We start from the raw sequence: 14921 nt of genomic DNA on the forward strand, positions 1-14921 counted from the left end.
GACCTGTGGCTCCTTTCCCGCATGTCATTCCCCACTCTCATTCTCTGATTTCTGACTGTAACCACTGTCCTGTCTGCAGTCTCTTCTGTTGAGTTTATAATCAGAGAAGAGGAGCTTCTGCTGTAAAAACTTCTTTTTTTTTAATGGGTGTGTATGTGACTTCCTGTTCTCCTGGAGCCAGCCTCATCATCATCATCATCATCAACCTTTATTTAAGTTCTCGGAGAGATCATTGAGGGCGACCTTCATTTACAACGATGCCGAGAAAAAATACATAAATGATAAACAACGAGAAATGAGATAAAGCTACTACAGAAAATAAAATCAATAAAAGAGCAATAAGAACAATAAAATATAGACTAAAATAATTTAAAAAGCTTGAAATTACTACAATAAGTCAGCGATTAAAATCAAATAAAACAGTTACAGTCAGGTATTGGGCGGTTAGAAATAATATTTCTAAAGTGTCCATACGGGATAAAAGTGCTCAAATTCAGGTCCTGTTGTAAAATGTTCCAGGAGTTTGCAGCACTAACTGGTCAGCAGGTCAGCAGGTCAGTCCTGGCATGAGGAACCTGGAGAAGCAGCCTCTCACTCGAGCGGGTTAAATCATGTGGACACTCGAAGAACTGCAGGATTTTGCACTTCCGCATTAGCTTCATTTTTCAACACCAGAGGTTGCCACTTGAATAAAACAAGTAGTCATGCAAAACAAGACACTAAAAGACAAAACAGTGGGCTTCTTTTGTTTTGTTTTGTTTTGTTTTGTTTTGTTTACCATTCTCTGACATTTTATTAACTCAGAAGCTGATCAGGCAGATACGCCTTTAAATGTCGTTTAGCATTACTCTATTGTCGTTTCTACTGAATTAAATGTAAACTCTTTTAACTGTTCTATATTGTGAGATCGTTGGTATGTGTTATTAGTTTTATCTAAGATCCTGATTCTACAGACGTGTTTCTGACATCTGAGAGCGACGAGCTAAATGAAGATTCAAGAATCTGGTTACTTGTACAGTTTCTAATCACGGTCTCATTCTGGAGTCCAGTGAAAGCACCTGCTCCTGACTCAGCTGTGAATCACGGCTGGTTGATGAGACGCAGTCACACCCGTCCTGTTAAACACACACACACACACATTGAGCCAAACACAAACCCGGGGATTCCCTGCAGCCTGAGGCAGGGCCTGCTGTTACAGTACACTCAGTGTCATGTGTCTCTGTGTCTGGACGCTCGTCTCTTCAGCCTTTATTGATCAGTTTTTGTTCCACAGGGATTCTCTCTCTCTCTCTCTCTCTCTCTCTCTCTCTCTCTCTCTCTCTCTCTCTCTCTCTCTCTCTCGCACACACACACACACACATAGAGGACACGTTGTCGTAAATCCAACACCTCTAGAAGTGTAACCTTTACTTAGCTCTGAACGTGTCTATCTGATCCTGTTTCATGCTCTGTTTGTGTTGTGTGATGTCACAGCGGTATTATCATGCTCGGGGTCGTGACCTGGTATTGAACGATCGACACAACTGTTGCTAAGTGGGCTGTGCTAACAAAAGTAGTTTGACATAGTCTTCAGTGTGTCTCTAGGGCGTCTGTCCCGCCCTCTGGCCTCGTCTTTCTTCTCCTAATATTGTTTCTGCTCTTCACAGAAGTCTCTTACCCCACATAAATACTGTCTGCATGTGTCCTCTAGGTCTCCTTATTCTCACACCAAACGTATCATTAAATATACATTTACACATCACAGCTAAATGAAGCCATGCAAGACTGAACTATTCAATCAAATATTGACATCAGGGTATTTGAAATCAGTTTTTTCCAGTTAAAAAAACAATTACTTTATGTTTTTTTTTTTTTAGTCCTATATACAGAACTCCTGGACTCTGCAGCCACTTTGGTTGTGATCGAGTCAGCTATAAAATTGTGGGAGTAATTATTTAAATTACTATTTTTGTTAACTAAAAAGGAGTGAAACAAGAGAACTACAATTTTTTTCCTAACTGCTAAGAATGCATGTTTCGCTAAATGCAACATTTCATCCAGCTGGTGAGCATTTAAAGGTCACATATTCTCCTCCTCTTCAAAAAGTTTAAATAAGTCTCAGAGCTCCACAAAACATGTGTGAAGTGTCTTGTTCTAAATCCACTCTGATCCTGTATTTGATCATGTCTTTAAACCCCTCTATTTCAGCCCTGCTCAGAACAGGCTGTTTCTGTGTCTGTACCTTTAAATATGTAAATGAGCTATTTCTGACCACGCCCCCTCTCTGGAAGGGCTTGGGTGGTCTCTGACTTTCTCGCTCCATGTCCTATTGTTTACGGTGAGAAGGCAGACTCAGAGGGCAGAACAAACACCTAGCTGTAGGAGTGTCACCCACCTGGGGGAGGGGCTACTGCCCTTTGTGATGTCATGAAGGGAAAATCTCCAAACAGCCTGTTTGAGCACACATTTTCTGAAAAGTGGAGCAGGCAGAAGACGGAGAAGATGGACTTTTCTCATAATTGGGGGGGTTTGTAGACGGACTAGAGACACACGAGTGTTAGAAAAACACAGTAAATACAATAACTGTGAGAGATACGTCTAGCAATAATAAATGTAAGTGGCTAAGTGGAGAACCAGTGTTTGACAGCAGCTCACCTGCAGCATTGAACCTGGAGGTCACGTCAAATAGACCCCTCTGTATCGGGACATTTGACCTCACAGGTATCCTTAACCGTTTGAAATTGATTTCTGTGACCTGAGGGCTCGGGGTGCTTTAGTACCACACTGAATCCTTGACCTCCTTAATCCCCTGTGAGCCAGTTAGCCTGTGGATGAGCAGCAGGTCGATTCTTCCTCCGGCTGAAAACAAAGAAAGATCTCACCTGTTTAGTAGAGCCATAAACATGGTGGAAACCACATTTCTGTTGGCATCAGTATCCATCTTCATCATCTTTTGTTGTTGTTGTTGTTATATAATCTGCTCATTAAATGGATTTTTCATTAGTTAATGTTGATGACAGGAGAAATAAAGTGATAGTTGTAATAGAAGAAAGATGATATAATTTATGAACCTGGAGGGGAAACTGGAACTTGCTACACACAAATATATAGGGACACACACACACACACACACACACACATATGCACTAACAAGATCATACTGACATGCACTAATGGCGAGTTGTCAGAGCGAGTGGGCTGCACTCAGGAAGTGAGCTGACATCTTTTCAGTACCATTTTCTTCATTTTGGACTTCGTGAACTGGTGACCCCCTCAGTAGCCAGAGTCCCTACAGTCTTCTGCTGCCCCTGAACGCCACGGTAGGATTCGAACCCAGAGCCTTCTGAGAGACATGAGTCTGCTCATCTGTCATTACGCCTTTTTTAAATTCATATTGATCCCACAACACAGTTTCAAGTATAAAACTACGTCGACAACTTGTGGTACCAAAGTGAGGCCAATACACACAAGGAACGTGTCTGACTTTCGGACCCCATAATTCCACAGTACCCGCCACATGTTCCCCTGAGGGACACGGTCATGGGCCTTCTCCAAGACATTTTTACTAGTATCTCATTCAAGATTTAAAAATATAGTATTATAAAAACCCTAGTCGTTACATATTCTGTGTTTCAATTGTCCCCTTTAGGAAGAAATCTTTTTTTATATAAAAAAACATCTTAATCTGAAAAAGAGTTAAGAGATGAAACTCGTCTGAAGATCTTTGAGTTGTTATCTTCTTATTTAAGCAAAAGTGGACTGTATATTCGACATTTTTATTTAGTTTTAATGCATGGAAAAATTGAATTCTTCTGAGTTTAGGCATTGGGGAAAAATGTCCTTTTCAAAAGTCCTTTTTTTTCTCCGCTCGGATATTTAACTACCTTGCAACGTATGGATTTATTGACCAAGCAATCCATGGATTAACCCGTAACCAGACGGAAGTAAAACCTTAATTGAGGCCCCACTTAACATGCCAGCAGTCACCTTGAGAGAGTGGCTGTCATCTCGTTAATAACAGTTTCTGGACTGAGCCGTACACACGTGTGTTTCTGATCTCTCACGAGAGACGAACGCTCGGCATTGATCATCTGAAGTGAAGAGCTGCACCTCTGAACGCCTCCTGAGATAATCTGTCCAAGCCTGATCGATTTTTTTGATTTGGCGGCAGCTTTCTGAAGAAGAAGAAAAAGCCTTTTACCCGGATCTTTTGTTTTATTCATTAGTTCACTCAGGACTTTTCCACAGTAGCTGATGCTAATGGACCCGGTCAGGCTTCTTATCTCCTCTTCCCTTGGCTGATTCATGATGCCTTCAGGCGCAGGGGGGCTCAGTGTGCTCATTTTGGATGGCAATTATGCGAGAGTGGCGGTGATCATTTGGCGGTATCTCTGCCCGGTGAAAGAGAGTAAGAAAATTGCATTGAGTATCAAGTGTTATCAGTGATAATGCTGCATGTCTGACAGAGAATAGAGACTGCTTCTGTTACTCGATAGCAACTTGAAACCTGTCAGAGAGATGGAGAGTGGTGGGGAAAATCAAGCTTGACTTGCAGAGATTTGTGACTCCCGAGCTGGAAAAGTTCCTGCAGAGTTTGTAGGAATAGCAGCCAAAGCTAAGTGTTTAGAAAGTTGCAATTTTGACTTCACCAGGGGAAATAACGCCTTTAACACCGAGCCCAGGGTCCCATAAGAAGAGGAAGGATATCGGGCAAATATACACACCAGAATTGAATGGACTTGGGCTTTTTATTTATTTATGAGAGGAAGACAAACAATGCTAATCCGGACGAGGAAATACAGCTCCCTCGTGTTTGAAGTGGGCTCGTTGTCAGGCGAGCAGCTGCTGACATCATGTGAACAGACAGAGCCCAGACCACAGCCGGCGGGGGCTGGGAAGACGGCGAGCGAGAGGGCAACGAGCTGAGATACTCAGTGTGATGATGCCTTCACTGTCTAACACGTCGATGGCACTGCAGACTGGACGGGGTTTTGGGATTTGGAACCAGTTTGTGTCTTGATTGTGACACTCAGGAGATGAAGCAGCTTTGATGACTTTGGTAAGATGGACTTTTCCTTCTTCTGTTTGCTTTTTGATTTGTTTGTCTTGTGAAGCTCAGTTTGACCCCGACAGCTGAGACGGCAGAGAGGTTTTTTTAGAACCATTTTGTCCTGCAACTGGAAGGAAAAAAGGCAGATTTTCTAGAACTCAAGCTATACTTTGGCTGGTTTGATTCTTTAAGAGACAGAACATACATCTTCAACTTTTTGCACACGTCGTACCTCGAGCCGGAGAAACAAACACGCTTTGGTTACAGCTTTCAAATGTGAGGATTTGACGCTTTTCTACATCGTCATCCATTTTATTTACTCCATTTTCCCACCATAAGACAACGCTGCTCTCCTGTGATGATGAGTTAAATTTGAGTTGTTTCATCAAGATCTCATCTTGTTTTTCTGGGAGTAACAAAGCTGATGATTTAATATATCTCATTATACTCCAGATAACAAAGTTGTTTTTCTCGTGATAAGTGGGATAGAAAAGAAAAAGAAAAGGCTGCTCACTGTGATAGCTCAGAGCATGACATGCCATGCTGCCATTACCCACACTTGTGAGGTAAGTGAAGCCCATTGCTAGGTTTTTCTTTCTGCTTTTGCACGTCTGAGGATACAAGATAAATTAGAATTTAGAAGTTATCACGGGACGATGGAGTAAATAAAATGTTGCATGTCCGCTTACGGCTTCTGTACTTTTCTCGGTCTTATGTCACTGAGTGTTTTATGACTTTGGTCAAGACTTATGAAGACCAAACTAGTATTTTAGGACTCTAGTTGGAGTAGTATTATGATAATGTATTATGTTTTTGACAAACTTATTAATCGTCTTATCAAACCAAAATGTTTAAGTGCCTGCTTAAGCGCAAGTCATGGCTGAAAAAGTCTTGTTTTGTGCAGCCAACAATCTAATAACTGAAGGTGCTTAGTTAATATCATATCATGACAAACAAGAACTTTAAATAAGAGATGGGACCGATCCGATCTTATATCGATATCGGGTCCGATGTCGACATAATTTACATGTTGGACATCGGACTGATGGAGCCGATCAAGAAAGATGGTTGGTCACTGTAAACATTGTCCGCTCGCAGAATCTCACTTTGAAGACGTTCTGACTGAACTGTAAGAAGTGCCCCTAAAATTGTCTCCATGACAACGTTCAGACGAGATGGATCAGCTCCTTTTTTGTGGGATTAAAAAATCCAATTCTTACTCTTCAGTTTGAAAGATTTAATTTGAAAAACCTGACAGGTGTTGCTGCTTCCTGTTTGTAGAACACATTTCAGATGCATTTCATTTTATGAATTTATATATTTCTTTGCCCCTTCAATAAGAAATGCGATGCCAGGTTTACGACAACTTTGTGTAGTCTTACACATGATCCTAACAACAACAATAACACCATTAGTTAAAAAATATTGGTATCAGTATTGGTACGTATGTATCGGTATCAGAAAAATGAATGGATTCATCTCTACTTTAAAGGCTTTATATGTGATTTTTTGATCCAGCAGATGTCGCCCTTGAGCACCAGCATGAAACCAAAACAACTCGCGCTGCATTGTTGTGTTAGCATGCTAATGCTAGCGATCTTTATTATGCTGGTATCTTCACACTGCATGTAAATTTACCTGAAATGAGCGTGATCTAGAAACACAGTTAAGCAGTGAGTACAGTATGTTATTCTTCTTTTCTCTAGTCCCTCAATTAAACAACTTTTATACACGAGGGGAGGAGTCAGCCGCCGTCCAGGCGATGTAAACAAACTGAAGATAGGACTCTGAAAACATCACAGACAGTGGGACTCGGGTGTTACACCCATTGTAGACAGTCATGACTCACAGAGTTATTTTCAGAGGACATACTTGATTTATATTATATTTAAGTGTGAAAAATCACATATAAACCCTTTAAATCTACAAATCTGAAAAGCTAAAACTGTCAAAATGTTTGGTCATTCTCCTCTGAAAAGAGCTAAAATGATGATTGACCTATCAAACTATCTCATTTAAATGTCGTTTATCAGCTAATCAGCTGAGCTGTTGTTGCAGATCGAAAGGGCTTATCGTTGTCTTTACATTTAAAGACCTGAAGATGAATCCAGAAAATGAATCAGTCATGAAATAAAACTGAGTTTCTTACTTTCTGTCTTCTAAATCACGTTGAACCTAACAGCAGAAAAGCAGAAGTATTCTGGGTTGAAAAGTTCAGTTGCCACGTGAGTCAGGTGAAACTCGCTCTCCTGAAAGCTTTTCCGCCCTTATCAATAAAACGCAGCAGGATTAGTTGACAGACCAGGATTCTTCGGTGCAGACGTGTCCCTAATGGAAGGGCGAAGTCAGCAAAGAAAGCCCGCTCTTTGTGTGCGTTATTGCAGATAATGTGAGTTTATTACACGCAGATCGGGCTTAAAAGGCTCCGGTGGGAACGCAGCGAGCCTGCCTCTCTAATGGGCTGATTTAAGTGTCTGCGCTGACTCATATTCCCTCCCAGTGATCCCACAGGCTTATGTTTCTCATATCTGTGTGCTAAAACGTCTCGTGTTACACGTGTGGTCACCGTTCATGTCCACACCTGTCATAAAGGGAAACTTCGCTCTGATTGAGCTGTTTTGTTTTTCCTTTCGTAATGAGGTTACGGTGCTTCTTTGTGTCGCATACAACAATGCCGCTTCTTGCTCCCGGGCATAGGAGAGGATTTACCAGAATTTAAATCAGGACGTGTTCCTGAAATAACTTTGCAGAGCGAATCCCTTCATCGGAAACGACGCACACACACACATAATGTAGAGCAGTAAAAGAGAGAGAGAGAGAGAGAGAGAGAGAGAGAGAGAGAGAGAGAGAGAGAGAGGCCAAACTGAGTTCAGCTCAGCGTTCCCCTCCCAGCATCCAGTTGTCATTGTCTGAAGTGAAAATGCACACCTGTGACATTTGTCCTACAGCTGCAGCTGTGTCAAGTTTCCCTCCTCACACACACACACACACACACACACACACACACACATCCTGGCCTTTCATATAAAGGCGGTCTTTTTGTTAAACTAAGACACACTTTCATAGAGCTGTCAGTGATTGTTTCAGGAATGTGCTCACGAGACGCTGCGAGATTAATGTGAGAAAGCTGTGGATGATGCAGGGCTGTCGTCACATCTGTGGAAAAGGTCAATGATTACGCACACAGTTTGCCTTAAGGAGGATGTTAACCGGCTTTTGTTACTTCGTTATCTGTATTATTCAACTTTATTTTTTAAAGCTTAGTCTTGCATTAATTTATTAAGCTAAAAAGATAAAAGGGGTAGGACTGGATAAGTTATTTAACTTCGACCTACACCCTTTTTCGAACATGGACTGGTTAAGGAAAAATAATCGAGCCACTACAGAAAGTTTGCTTTGATTGCTGTTTGTTTTGTTTGTAATGTTCATTTTTTTTAATTTTTAAAACATGTTCGAAATTTAAAAAAAATGAACTATGGGTTTAAAAAAAAAAAAAACCTGCCTACTTTTAGTGTACCTGGTGTTTCCCTCTCCACAGGGCAGAAAGTCTGTTTAATAAGAGGATAACAGTCCTTTTTATTCAGACACTTCTGTCTTAGGGTTTGCAATGTGGCCTGGGAGTAAAATCTATTTTTTGTACATCACACCTGATTTACCTTTTTCATCCGATTCAGTGCAGCTTTCATGCAAGTGTTTGAGGCTGCCTTTGAATTTACTTTGCAAAACACTTCTCTCACTCGGCGTTGTGTGTCTGTTTGGCTTGCTGGAGTAATTTGGGGCGCATTGCTTCATCTTAGACAAACTTTTTTACGCTGGTTTCCTCAAGGTCTGAACGCTGTTTTAAGTGATTTCAAGAAGCCTATTGGGCAGATAAACCCCTCGTTTTATTGCTTTTAGCACATATTCCCCATTGAAGCAGCAAACTCTTGTGTTAAAAAATGAAGCCTGTGCAGAATGCAAAAATAAAACTGCAGTTCCTCAAGTGTCCACATGAGGCGGGCTCCAAAAGCCAATGCAACACTCACTAGGTCCTGTTATCCTAATTTTTACAGAATAAATGTCCCTAAATGTCTTGGTCCTGACTCGGTCTCGATCCCTAAATGTCTTGGTCTTGTCTCAATCTCGCCCTGCCTTGGTCTCGGTCTTGACTCGGCCTCAGAGCACACTGGTCTCGGGTATGTCTCGGCCTCGGTTAGTGTGGTCTTGACTACAACACTAGGACATGTACATTAAACAGTCAGTATTAAACTTATATTTATTTACAAGCCTGCTTAGCAAAAGTGCAGTGACGAGGAGTGAGAAGGATCCACACATTTCATTTACTCCCTCTTCCAGTGAGTTCATGTCGGTGTTTTTTTCTGGAGATCTCGAGAACGCCGAGTAAAATAAAACGTCTGGATGAATGTCCACTTGGGGCTGCTGTGGTTTTTAGCTAATTGAAGCTTTTCATAAAATGGTGTTGCACTGACTAAGAAAATTAATTGGAAAAGAATCAATAGAGCCGTATAATCGTTCATTCTAATCCAGGAAGAAGTGCATGATTCTTCTTTTATGCCACTCTGTAAACAAGAGAAGAGCACTTAGTTCAGTCATGCTGAAGGTCATCAGCATCTTTTACAGACCATCAGCCGTCAGGTCAGGTTTACATGCTCATTTACATGAAACAAATCACAGCAGGTGAACAACAACGCCGTCCCCGCCCTGCTCCGGCCAGCGCTCCATAAATATATGTTCCATCGTCTCGGTGAGCTCCGTGGACATCAGGGTTCAAGTGATTTATTTATTTTTTTAAAGCAGCGCCGTTTAAAGTGCTCGTACCACAGCTGAGACCTGAGCTGAGAGGAGAGTAAACACGAGCTGAAGAACATCATCACCACCAGCAGCCCTCCATGGAAACCTGTTAATGATCTCATGGTAGGATTTGATCCACATGCGCAGGCTGGAAGACTAATTAAACAAACAAACGGCAATTAGATGGAGCTCCCTAATCCACATAGCAACAGAGTCAGTGGAGGAGAGAAAGGCAAACACAACACACACACACACACACACACACACACACACACACACACACACACACAGCTGGCTGAGTTTGAACAGGAAATCTTCTCATTAAATATTTCACTCTGTAGAAAATGTTTCAACTTGAGGTCTAATTCCACTGAGTGCATTGTTGATGTAAAGGAGCTCTAATTTAAAGGCAGAATGTGCAAAATGTTACACATAAATATAGCAGAAAGTATATCCTCTAAATGTCTCTCTGAGTCACGACTGTCTACAAAGAGTGTGACGCCCTGTCCTGCTGTCTGTGATGTTGTCTTAGCTATATTTATATCATGTTTACACGGACGGGATGCTCCTAACTTTGGACTACAGGAAAGAAGAAGAACATACTCGCTGCTGATTTGAATGTCGCATAAGTGTTTTTAGATCATAGTCATTCCTTGTTAATGTACATGCAATGTGAAGCTACGTGCTAACTAAAGAACGCTAACATTAGCCTGCTAACACAACAACGCAGCTTGAGCAAACGTGAGCGGAGAGGGGTTGGAGGTGTGTCGCTGGAGGAGAGCGGAGGATTCAGAATAGTGGAGGTGTGGCCAAACAGCAGTTTGTTTTGGTTTCATGCTGGTGCTCAAGGGCGACACCTGCTGGATCAAAAAGTTGCACATTCTTCCTTTAAAGGCTTTGTATATTTTTTTTGAAAATATAAAACAACTTGTGCTGCATTGTTGTGTTAGCATGCTAATGCTAGCGATCTTTATTTTGCTCGTATCTCCACACTGCATGTAAATTTACCTGAAATGAGCGTGATCTAGAAACACAGTTAAGCAGTGAGTACAGTATGTTATTCTTCTTTTCTCTAGCCCCTCAATTAAACAACTTTTATACACGAGGGGAGGAGTCAGCCGGCCGTCCTGGCGATGTAAACAAGCTGAAGATAGGACTCTGAAAACATCACAGACAGTGGGACTCGGGTGTTACACCCATTGTAGACAGTCATGACTCACAGAGTTATTTTCAGAGGAGATACTTGATTTATATATTTAAGTGTGAAAAATCACATATAAAGACTTTAAGGAAGTGGGAACGGCAAATGTTTGACATTTTTACTTGACCAATATCCAAAACAGTTCCATGATTATGTGAATATTTGGTGATTCCTTTTTTATTTCTATAGATGAATTAATGAATGCAGAAACACTTTGCTACTTGAACTGATTTATGAGAGACTGCTGGACTTTGATTTTATTTCTTTAAGTTCAGTCTGTTGTTTGGACCTCGTACCAGAACTGAAGGTGTCATTATGAACCAGTGAAAACCCGGGGGCTCCCACCGTGCGTCGTCTCACTAATGAGCGTACATCCTGGTTATCTGGATGCCAATCAGCGGATCACACCGCCACGTCTGCAGCCTGAATACAGAGCGTGCTCCTGTGTTTTGTAAAGACACTCGGGGAAATGCCAGGCGTCCAGAACTCACTGACATTTCCTTAAGTACAGCTCGTACCTACAGGGGCTTAAAGTTTGACCTTCAATGCAGAAATCTCTTTCCTAGCAGCGCCGCCTACATCTGCGTGTCTTGTGACCTCGGGGAAGGAGCACGCTGTTTCCTTTTTGGCACGGAGCATGCATACTGAACATAAGAAGGGAAACAATGGTGGGACTTTTTCTTTATTGAACGTTGTTTAAAGAATGTGAGTGAGAGAGTTTGGGAACACACAGGCCCGGGGTCAGCGGGCAGTGTTTTTTGCGAGCTCGTTTTTTTGATTCGTCTCTCATTCTTCCTCCCCTCCTCCTTTATGTTTCTTGAAGCTTCACGGCTTTAGCTGCTCAGCTACCCTGTCAGGGCTGAAGTGGTCAGCTTTGTTGGAGGGTATTTCTGCTCCTGTAGAAGTCTGCTACAGGGATGTCCGAATGTTTAACACTTCTGATACCGAGTTGTTTAAATCCATAAAATCTCCATTATTAAAGACAGATGGTGCCGGAAAGTGAGGAAGCTTTAAAAAAAAAACTACAGATCTTCATATCTTTTTGCCATGAGAGGATGAGATGGAACGCTGTCTTAACTGCATAAAACTGTTGTCAAGGATTTTTTTTTCATTTAGACGGACTGCAGGAATTTTTCTGCATTTGTTGGTCATTGATCAGAATCAGATTTATTGGCCAGGTATGCTTACACACACAAGGAATTTAACTTCTGTGAACTGTGCTCTCTGATGTACAGCTACAACATTAAATATCAACAATAAACATGATAAGAAAAAGACTAATATTTACATAAATATGAAATAGTGCAAAAGATGCTGAAGTAACATAATAAGAAAAATGCAGTTATGTGACAGATGGGTCAATTAAGATGTCAATTACAGTATTTACATAAATAAGTGTGCATATATTGATCATTTAAGTTAAATAATTTATATATATATGTATATTCACAGTGATGATTGGTTTAGAGAACAACAAGAAATGAGTGACTGAGTATTGTGTGCTTGGGAGTCCTATTATAGCTGCTGTGGTATCAAAATAGGTATCAATATCGTTTGATTTAGTAGTTCTGGATCCTAATATGTATCGTTCTGCTGCATCGTCTTGTCGTCATAATGGAACAAAAATCCTCCTGGTTGTCAAGACGTGACTGAAACTTCTTAACAGAGCCCCTTCTCTGTTCTCTTCGTTGATCCAATAAGGACAAAATATTTGATTTAATAATGCAGATATTCAGTCGTATGAGAAAAGAAATAAACAGAGTGCACAAGTATGTTGGCAGGTGAAACGTACATGTGCTATTTAAACTGTGCAGGAGTTAGCCTGCAAGATTTGTAAATTAAAAACAAGAATTATCTAAAATATCGGCTGCCTAGGACTTCTATTTGTGTTACTGTGGTATTGAATAAGGTATCAAAGTTTTTCCTCGACTTGTATCATGACAGCCGTAGTCTGCTGCACAGCAGAGGTCTAGAAGTGTGAATCTGCAGAGGAACAACTGTGACGAAACTTCCAGCCTGAATCAGCGTCTTTAAGTTTACTTCTTCTTTTTTCTCTGCGTCGACTTCCTCCTTCTTCTTTCTTATCTTTCCATTTCGTCGTTTTTCTGGGACAGTCTTCTTTCCGTCCTCTTCCCCGCTGAGGATTTACCAGCTGTATAGTGTTTTTAGAGGTTGGCACGATTCATGACCTAGTTAAATCTGGACTGGGAACAGGAAGCAGAAGAGGGATGAATGGCTAACAGCAGAGCTCTGCTTACTTTCTTTCTTTCTTTTTTTTGATCTGGACTCTTGCTTGTGCTCTCAGGCTTCTTTCTCTCCTGCTTTCCATATTGATCAGTTCTCCTTTCAATCCCCCCTGCCTCCTTTTTTCCCCTCCTCATCCCTTGCTGTGTAAGTACCTCCAGCTCTGATAAATGATTTCAGTAGAAGAAGTATGACTGTGCAAGTTGGAGCCCTGAGAGATTTGGAGCAGCTTTTTTGTTTTTCCTGATTTATTTAGGACAGCCAATTAACACAGATGTCGACGATGTCATTAATGGCTGTGCAGAAATAGGGGAAGCGGTTATTAACACTTTCACCCTTCTTTATTATAATTTCTCATTTCTTCTGAAAGCTGAAGGCTTCTCTGGATGTGGAAGTGTTTCTGAAATGCCTCCATTTGTGCCCACTCTATCACTTCTCCGTATCTGCTCTTTGATATCTCAGTGTTTGGTGTTTTTTTTGGTCTCCAGCCAGTTGATCTGTGCATCACGTTGATCCTGCAGGAAGTAGAAATTCACAGGACATGGTGGTAAATCCTCCCACGTGTCCTGCAGACCCATTGAGGGGAGACAGCAGGGTGATTTATCTGCTTGTTGAACACCTCCGCAGCAGCAGCAGTAGCAGCAGCAGCAGTCTGACACTCCCCTCCTCCTCCTCCTCTTCCTCCTGGCAGGTGTAATGAGAGCGCTGGTCATGGACAGATGATGGACGTGGAGACGTCGTACTCGGACTTCATCAACTGTGATCGCACCGGCCGCAGGAACGCAGTGCCCGACATCGGTGGCGAGGGAGAGGGAGAGGGAGGGGCCAGCACCAGTGAGCTCACCAAAGACCTGGCAGAGATGGACCTGAAGGCCGCAGGTGAGTGAATCACACCTGAATGCATGCGTCATACAGCGAGAGAGCAGATGATGCATGCTCACATAGAAGTTTCCATCTGCCAACATATCAGAAACTTTTAGACGGCCCCTTTTTTTGAGGTGAATGATCAGAGCAAATTATTGTTTTCCAATCACCACCAATCCCTGTGGTGATATGGTATTTACAGAGGCACTGAAGCCTTTTGCAGAAGCATGAAAAACTAAAGATTCAGATCACTAGCATCACTCTGAAGTTGTCACTGACGTTGTGTTGCATTGCCAGTGACGCAAAAGACTCTCTGAAATCTGATTTAAGCAGCCAGAGCGTGCAGACTGAGAATTATCCGGAGGAACCTGATTGGAATCAGATTTTAAACCTGAAGCCTTGATCTATCTGGGTATGCCAAACAAACATATTTGGTCTGATTTGGTTTGAATAAAGGACGCAGCAAAGTCTAAAGTTGAGACTTTTAAGAATGTTTCACCAAGAAGCTCCAATCAGACAAACTGAGGGTCTGATACTGAGTTTGAAAGGTTGATGATGGTTCACATGAAAAGATAAAAGGTACCACTTAAACCAATTTAACCCTCAAAGCTAGTAGAGGTTAAATATCTACACCCAAATGTTACAAAATTAAAACTGGACTTGTGTTTAAGAGTTTAAAAATCAGCCAACCTCCCCTCAGGCTAACACACAACTGGTATCCATGTCTCCATGGTAACAATCATGAAAGCTGCTAACCAGTTGCTGCAAAGGACAAAAATAAAAAAGGAAACA

At 41.6% G+C, this 14921-nt stretch overlaps 1 protein-coding gene across 8 annotated transcripts in view; it reads left to right on the top strand.

The window, feature by feature from the left end:
• The window catches only part of pkig (protein kinase (cAMP-dependent, catalytic) inhibitor gamma), a 28734-nt gene that overhangs the window by 11924 nt on the left and 1889 nt on the right, over positions 1-14921 (top strand). For 4 of the 8 annotated variants that reach the window (XM_020650299.3, XM_020650297.3, XM_065961315.1 and 1 more), the window contains exon 2: positions 13957-14144. In XM_020650299.3, coding sequence (XP_020505955.2) covers positions 13985-14144 — 160 coding nt within the window. In that variant the 5' untranslated portion in view covers positions 13957-13984. The other 4 variants (XM_020650301.3, XM_020650303.3, XM_065961317.1 and 1 more) reach the window with 4 other exon arrangements.

The sequence above is a fragment of the Labrus bergylta genome, chromosome 12 (assembly GCF_963930695.1).
Source record: "Labrus bergylta chromosome 12, fLabBer1.1, whole genome shotgun sequence".
NCBI lineage: Eukaryota > Metazoa > Chordata > Actinopteri > Labriformes > Labridae > Labrus > Labrus bergylta.